Source organism: Lissotriton vulgaris, chromosome 10, assembly GCF_964263255.1.
Source record: "Lissotriton vulgaris chromosome 10, aLisVul1.2, whole genome shotgun sequence".
In the NCBI taxonomy this organism is placed as follows: Eukaryota; Metazoa; Chordata; class Amphibia; order Caudata; family Salamandridae; genus Lissotriton; species Lissotriton vulgaris.
Window position 1 is genome coordinate 979,930,804 of NC_141698.1, and position 8,230 is coordinate 979,939,033.

Sequence of the window (8,230 nt, forward strand, 5' to 3'; positions counted from 1 at the left end):
AAGGATTATTTGGTGCATATCCAACTACCATAGCTCACTAACTCGCAAAGAGAGCACCTTATGGTGCCCCTGGAGCCTGGGGAAATCTGCACAGCTCTGCAGTCTATGAGAGATGGCAGCGCCCCAGGCTCCGATGGTCTGACTGTAACCTTTTATAAAATATTCGCGGACCTACTAATAGCGCACTTAGTCACCCTATATGAGGAGATGGTAGATGCGACAGGATGCCACCCACTATGAGGGAGGCCCTGATAACTGCTATACGTAAGCAAGGGAAACCGGCAAAGGAATGCTCCTCCTACAGGCCTTTATCACTACTAAATGTACATACTAAACTGTTTGCCAAAATACTGGCAAATTGTTTGCCCCTACCCCCCCCCCCCCTCCCCCCCCGTTACCCTCGTGCCCCATTCTGGTAGGGCCTGAACAGACTGGTTTTGTTCCTGTGCGGTGCCTCACTTATAACCTAATAACAGTTTTTGGAGCTATCCAAAACATCAACTCAAGGGTCAAAGCAGTTGTTGTGTTTTTGGACGCAGAAAAAGTATTTGACCCTGTGGAATGGGCATTTATGAGCACGGTGATCAGACGTTTTCTGATTGGAGATGTTTTTCTGTGCCTAGTGGGGGTCTTGTATATCGCTCCAGTGGCCAGGGTCAGGGTTGGTAATGTGGTAACTCCTACCATTACAATATCCAGAGATACCAGCTAGGGGTGCACATTGTTGCCTCTACTCTACGCCCTAGTGGCTGAACCCTTGGCCTGTGCCTTGAGGAAGTACCACAGACACATGGGGCTGCTATTCCTAGAAATCAGCTGATAATTTCTGCTTATGTGGATGACATACTTTTATATGTCCGGAATCCTGGGAAAATTTTACACCGGTGCTTATGGAGGTCGTGACTTTCGGGGCTATATCGGGCCTTAAGGTCAACTGGTCAAAATCTATTATTTTTCCATTGACGTCAGCCATGACTCCTTTGGAGCTTGACTCCCCTTTATAAGGGACCACAAAGTTGGTGCGATACCTGGGTATACAGGTGCATACTGACCCTAATGTAGTTTTATCTGAGAAGTATGGGAGGACTATTGCTAAACTGAAGGATGATGTTTCGAGGTGGATCCGCCTGTCTCTCTTGTTGATAGGGCACATTTCTTTAATGAAAATGATTGTACTCCCGAGATTTTTGTTCTTGTTTTTGAATATCCCGATGATTCTCCCCAGTCGGACATTGGTAGTTCTCCACTCATTACTTATTTAACTTGCCTGGGTTGGGAAACAGCCATGGTAAAGTGGGATACACTGAGTTTTCCCCAATTGATGGGTGGTCTTAATGTGCCTGACTTGGAACTCTGCTACAGAGTGGCGCAAAGCTCGGATGCCCAATACTGGATTCAAGAGTCGCAGAACTTGCCACACTTACATATTGAGGCAGTCGCTGCTAGCCCCTTCTCACTTCCCCAGATGTTATACCGCATATCTAACAGAAAGCGGGTATATTGGATTCCGTAAACACAACAATCCATGCTTGGAACAACCTGTTAAACAGACATGCAGGTGCCCTTTTGTAGTCTCCTCGGATACCCATCTAATGGTGTCATTGGTTCTTGAACAGTCATGATAAAGTGGCAGCTGGCGCAATGAAACAATTAGGTATTCTGAGGATGGGTGACCTGTTCCATGACGGAATGGCACGTCAGTGGAAAGACATAGTTACAGAGGACCATGTACTCTCCCCCAAGGAGCAATATCACTTCCATAGAGCTAGGCATGCACTGCAGGACCTCCTAGGGGAAGACTTGACTGAACCCATGGAGAGCCTTTCAATCACTTGTATCCTGCAATGTAGATTTTTCTAGTATTCTTGACGGAAAATCTTAATTTTATTAAAGACACGGAGGCGAGTATTATGCTTTTCTTATCTTGCTTTATTACACACAGCAGCCAAGATAAGTAAAAAACTACAGTTCCCAGAGGGCCAGGGGACAAACTGGGCCATGGGACTGAAAAAACGTGAGAATACATTAGCCAATCACAATGAACCTATGAGATAAAGACCCTAACTGACTGCGCAGCTTCCTCTTTTCGCTGGCGAGCAGATCAAGAATAGTCATTAAACAAGGGGAAAATGAATAAAATTAAGGATATAGCCAAAGTCCAGGAACATAAGTCTTGCATCAGGGGAATCCAAGGGAGAAGACCAAACAGGCGTCCAGGAGGATCCGGGAGCATTGGAATCGGAGCACTTGCAGGAGAAGATCGAAGAAGTTGCAGGGTAGATCTTCTAAGATGAAGCCGGTGGCAAGGCTGGATTCGCTGTAGGGAGGGAGAACAGAAGTTAAGAAATGTTGCGGCGGGATAATACTCGCCTCCGTGTCTTTAATAAAATTAAGATTTTCCGTCAAGAATACTAGAAAAATCTACATTTTATGGCAAGACCGGAGGCTCCTATTATGCTTGTTTAAAGCATATTAACAATATCAGAAGCCACAGTATGAACAGGTTTGCAATAGAACATGCGAAATATGCTGTCATTTGACCAGTCTGCTGATCTCAGAATGTCTTCCAGGCGAGAGCCAGACCAAAAGGCTGTAGAAGCCATGGCTCCCCTGGCCGAATGAGCCCCGAAAACGGAGACGTCAATACCGGCAAGAGACATGACCCAACGTACCCAGCGGGCCAGGGTGGGAGAAGAGACAGGAAGATGGGGTTTAATAAAAGAAATAAGGAGTTGAGAATGAGAGGGCGTTCTGAGATCAGCAGTTCGGTGTTCGTACACTTTTAAACATTGTCCCACACACAGTTTGGGATGAGCTGGAAAATAAGGATAAAACACTGAATCCAAATTAGTCTTAGTACGTCTGCGTATCTGAAACAGCACACCTGAAGGAGAATATTGGCGAGCAGAAACATCTAGAGCCTTAACATCAGAAACTCTTTTAATGGAAACTAGGCACAGTAACATAGTGAGTTTAGCAGATAACATCTTTAGTGAAAGAACAGCATTGTCTGGCCAATCATTAAACAATTTAAATATCACTGTAACATCCCATAAAGAGGTATACTTAGCCAACGGAGGTTTCGCACAACGGACACCCTTGAGTAGACGACAAATCATAGGGTGAGCACCAACTGGTTTACCATCAATTTGGGAATGGTATAGTGAGATGGCAGAGCGATAGAGATTGATGGTGCGATAAGCCTTACCGGCACTGGCTTGTGAACCAAGGAAGTTAATTATGAAATACAGAGAGGCTGAAATGGGATCGAGGTCCCTTTCCAAACACCAGCTTGTCCAAAGAGACCAGGCGGATCTGTATGCTTTGGAGGTTCCCGGAGCCCAAGCTTGGTTGATAAAGAACGAAGCCTCTTGTGAAATGAGGACGTCAGAAGGGGAAGGCCGGAAACTTTCCAGGCCGAGAGTTGCAGGGAGGAATCGAGAATGAGATTGTGTTGATCGCCCTGAGGATTGAGAAGTAGGTCTCCGAAAGAGGGAAGAAGGACCGGGAAGTCCACTGCCATCTCGAGAAGAGTCGGAAACCAAACCTGGGCCTGCCAGAAGGGGGCAACTAGAACCAGGGACGAGGACTGGCGGCGAGCCTGAGAAAGAACCCTGTTGATCATCAGAAAAGGAGGGAAGGCATAATGAAGATGACGAGACCAATCCTGCAGGAAAACGTCTGTCGCCAAGGCCAGGGGATCCGGGCGCCAACTGTAAAACCGGGGCAATTGGGAATTGAGACGGGAAGCAAAAAGATCGATAGAGAAAGGGCCCCAAAGATGGGAAAGAGAGAGGAAAACGGATGGACAGAGCTTCCAATCGCTGGAATCTCGAAGAAATCTCGAGTGCCAATCCGCCACGCTGTTGAGATCTCCAGGGAGATACTCGGCAGTCAGAGAAAGATGATGGGCGAGGCAAAATTCCCATAGACTCTTTGCCAAGTCCGCCAGGGGTTTGGACCGTGTTCCGCCAAGATGGTTGATGTAGCGGACCGCAGAAACATTGTCCATGCGGAGGAGAATAGAACAGTGAATTCTGTTTTTGGAAAGGCTTTTGATCGCAAAGGAACCTGCAAGCATCTCTAAACAGTTGATGTGCAATTTTGACTCCTCTGCGGACCATGAACCTCCAGTCGAGATTGGTCCACACCGGGCGCCCCAGCCCGACAGGCTTGCATCTGATTCTAAGACTAGATCTGGGGCCGTGGCGAAGATAGTGCGCCCGTTCCACGCATCTAAATGGTCTATCCACCATTGAAGCTCGGTGCGGGACTCGGGGTCTAGTGCCACGAGATCTGAATATGCAAGGCCTTGACGAAGATGACGGATTTTTAGTCGCTGAAGAGCACGATAATGGAGAGGACCTGGAAAGATGGCCTGAATGGAAGAAGAGAGAAGGCCGACGATCCGTGCAAGAGATCGGAGGGACAAAAGAGAGGACTGAAGAACAGATAGGATCTCCGCTTTGATCTTGGAAACCTTGGAAAGGGGAAGGCGAAGGGACGCTGCAGCAGAGTCCACCAGGAATCCCAAGAACTCCATGTTCTGAGAAGGAGTCAGAGACGACTTGTCTTTGTTGATGAGAAAGCCCAGATCTAAGAGAAGGGACTGAGTCAAAAGAAGGTCGGAAAGGAGACACTGTTTGTCTGAATTCATGAGAAGGATATCGTCCAGGTAAATAATTAGCCTTATGCCAAGAGATCGAAGATAGGCGACCACTGGTTTCAAAAGCTTCGTGAAGCACCAGGGCGCGGAAGATAGGCCAAAGGGAAGAGAGGTGAAACAATAGTTGATACCTGTCCACTGGAATTGAAGAAATTTCCAGTGAGAGTGATGGATGGGGACCGTGAGGTATGCGTCCTGAAGGTCCAGACGGACCATCCAGTCGTTGGGACGAAGAGTGTCTCTCAAATGTAAAATGGTCTCCATTTTGAAATGGCGGTAAACTACAAACTGATTGAACCATTTCAGATTGATGACCGTGCGGAGCTTCTTGTTCTTCTTCTGAACAAGAAAAATGGAGCTTAGAAAGCCTGAGGAGTCGAAGGGAAAAACTTGAATTGCTCTTTTGAGGAGAAGAGCTTCGATCTCGTTTGAAATTTGAGATGCCATCAGAGTTGAAAAGACGAGAGGGGGAGGAAGAGAAGATTGGACGGGAGGGGAAAGGAACTCTATCAGGTAGCCTTGAACCGTGTTTAAGATCCACGGATCTGAACTGATTGTGTGCCATTTTTGAAGAAACAGTTTTAAGCGACCCCCCACAGGAGGGGAAGAAGAAAGGCTTACCTTGTTGGTTGGAGTTTTGACGATAATTTCGTTGACCTTTGCCTTTGAATCCGCGGCCACGTTGGGGATAGAATTGAGGCTTGTAGTCCTGATTGTTGTTGTACGAACCTCTGGAGCCTTGGTTGTAGGGACGGCCGGAAGAGCGACCCCTGCCTCTGCCGGCCCGTCCAAAAACCCGAGGGGCGAAGACCTTCTTCACTGTTTGTTGGGCTTTGTCCAAAGAAGCAAAAGTAGAAACAAATCTACTAAGGTCACGAACCAGAGAATCTCCAAAGAGGAGACCATTCGCCTTAGGGCCAGGATCCATGGGAGCCAGATTTGAAAGTTTAGGATCCAATTTAATTAAGAGACCTTTACGGCGCTCATGAGTGATAGCGGAGTTGGCATTTCCTAAAAGGCAGAAGGCGCGTTGGGCCCATTTGGAAACATCTTCTGCAGAAAGTTCAGAACCTTCTAAGCGGGCAGCTTCCGCTAAATCAAAGATACGGGCGAGAGGGCCCACAATATCCAATAGTTTGTCTTGGCAAGTGGTCCAAGCTTTATCCACCCCTCTGCGGGGGTCCTTGCCGAACTTGGAGAAGAAAGTGAGGAGAGGTTGGTCGATGGAAGGGACCATCGTAATTTTGTCTGGAAGAGAAGGCTTGGGACATTCGGATTTAAGTCTAGCTCTTACCGGTGCTTCCAAAGGGAGACGCAGCCTGGCAGAGATATATTCTCCCACATGGTGAGAAGGGAACCATTCGGTGGAATTAGGGTGACGAATAGTGGAGGGGTCAAACATGGGTAAACCCTCAGAGTCAAAAACAGGCTCAAATGAAAAAGAATCCAATTTGGGAGATTTAGCAGGAGGGGGGGAAGGGTCAGAAGTATCGAACAGGTCAAACAATTGGTCAGCGTCATCAAAATTAGCATCATCATCATCGTCATCTGTGTCCAATATAGTGGAAATTACCAGTTTTCTCCTAGGAGACTCTGCATGTTTCTCTTTTTGTTTACGTTTACCCTCGGAGCCAACAAACCCCTCCTTAGAAGGAGGCCTGGGAGGAACAGAGTCCTCAGTCAAATGCGAGGAAGACTCGCTAATCAAAGACGCTTTTTTAGGGGCACGAGATTGAGCAGAGAATTCCACTTTTTTCTTTCTGCTTTCCCCCGCAGACTGGGCCAACATTTTGGACATGATGCTTAACATTGAATTTTCCATGTTCTTAGACATTCTCTTCATGGATACTTCTACAGCTGATTCCACTGAATTATTAATGAATTTATTTAAATCCCTTTTAAAAGAATGAGATTCCTGGGAAGGGATTTCCTCTGAGGAACTATCACGTTCCATGATACAGCTGTGAAGAGAGAGAGCCAAAATATCACTCAGGAGGTAGGCGAGGGTTAATGGACAGAGCGGGGGCGTGTACAAGCTGTGGGCTGGGTCGAGCGTGAAGCGACGTCTTCACACGGAGCTTGAGAGGCACAGAGGCTGGAGCACGAAGCGGAACAGCAGGCACCCCCAGGACGGTGACCGGAGGAGTAAAGAACCCAGAAAGAGGTCAGAAGGCGCGCGAAGACGCGCGCGCTGAGACGCTACCAAGAGCGTCCGAAAACGGGGGGGGGGAAGGGGGGATTAAGAGCGAAGCGCCGGAGCTCCGTGAAGAAACGCGCGAACAGCGCGAAAGCACTAGCGCGAGGTCGCGCTAAAACAGGCTCAATGAAAATAGAACATAAACGTCAATAAATGCAAACAGAGCATAAAATTACTGAGAGCAAAGATAAAGGCACTTATCTGACTGCGAGCAGCAAGAAAAGAGGAAGCTGCGCAGTCAGTTAGGGTCTTTATCTCATAGGTTCATTGTGATTGGCTAATGTATTCTCACGTTTTTTCAGTCCCATGGCCCAGTTTGTCCCCTGGCCCTCTGGGAACTGTAGTTTTTTACTTATCTTGGCTGCTGTGTGTAATAAAGCAAGATAAGAAAAGCATAATAGGAGCCTCCGGTCTTGCCATAAAATTACCCCCCCCCCCACTAAGATAATCACTGTTATTTATAATAAGACACAAGACTCCGGGAAATCGACACAGAGTAGGACCCAACGGGACTGGCAAAGCGACTTAGACATGATAATCGACAATGGTATTTGGAGATACTGCCTGGAGCTAACTAAGCGCATCTCACTTAATGGTAAACATCGACTTATCCATTTTAAATACCTTAATAGGGTTTACAACAGTCCAGAAAGACTGAAGCGATTTGGCCTGCCCACACTGTGGAGAGGTGAGGCAGGGTATCTACACGTGGCATGGCTGTGCCTCGGATTGCTGAATTTCTGGGACAAGGTGTTCTGTACGATAAACAAGATCACGGTCTTTCGCTGGCTTCAGATCCACTGCTTGCCATACTGGGTTACAGTAAACCATATGTAAACAGGCCAGACGACTGGTGAATGTAGAACTGCTTCTTGCTAAGTGAAGGGTGTCTGTGCGCTGGATCACAGGTCCAATCCCGACAAAAGCTGAATGGGAGAGGCATATGCTGTTTGGCTACATGCAACCAGACACCTATAGTGGGCTCCTCACCCCACAGAGCAGGCCCACAGGCTATTGGGGCTTATGCCAGCAATACCTTGTGGGAAATGAAACTGGCAAGCCTGAGGGAAGTTAGGTCTATTAAGAGCTGATGTATGATCTAGCCTGCTGCATACGGGCATGTATTAGCCAGAATGGAGAGCTGCTTATGTCAACTTGATATAACTATATGCGCTTGGGGTGTGCATAATAATGCTTCTTCTTTGCTTATAACTAGGGCTCCCGGTTTTATGGTATTTATTTTTTTGCCATTTCCGTCTGTATTTATCCATACTTATTTTTTGGGCATTATTTCTGTATTTACCACATTTATTTTTGCCACAAGAAAAAGACGCCGCTACAGCTAGTATTTTTCCGCATTTATTTAA

The 8,230-nt window shown here is 47.1% G+C and overlaps 1 protein-coding gene across 1 annotated transcript; it reads right to left on the reverse strand.

Moving 5' to 3' along the window:
- Nucleotides 1–2,178: 2,178 nt before the first annotated feature.
- LOC147689100 (uncharacterized) lies at nt 2,179–6,620 on the reverse strand. The gene is made up of 2 exons (XM_086939863.1): nt 4,798–6,620; nt 2,179–2,317 (listed from the first exon to the last, which is right to left on the reverse strand). Exons 1-2 carry the CDS (start codon nt 6,618–6,620, stop codon nt 2,179–2,181), a joined length of 1,962 nt encoding a protein of 653 aa, XP_086795989.1.
- Nucleotides 6,621–8,230: the final 1,610 nt, after the last annotated feature.

Excerpts from the sequence above, each read along its gene's own strand:
- LOC147689100 (XM_086939863.1), bottom strand. The coding sequence starts at position 6,620 with ATGGAACGTGATAGTTCCTCAGAGGAAATCCCTTCCCAGGAATCTCAT. Across the intron at positions 2,318-4,797 it reads TCTTCAATTCCAGTGGACAG|CGAATCCAGCCTTGCCACCG; the intron begins GTATCAACTATT and ends CCCTCCCTACAG.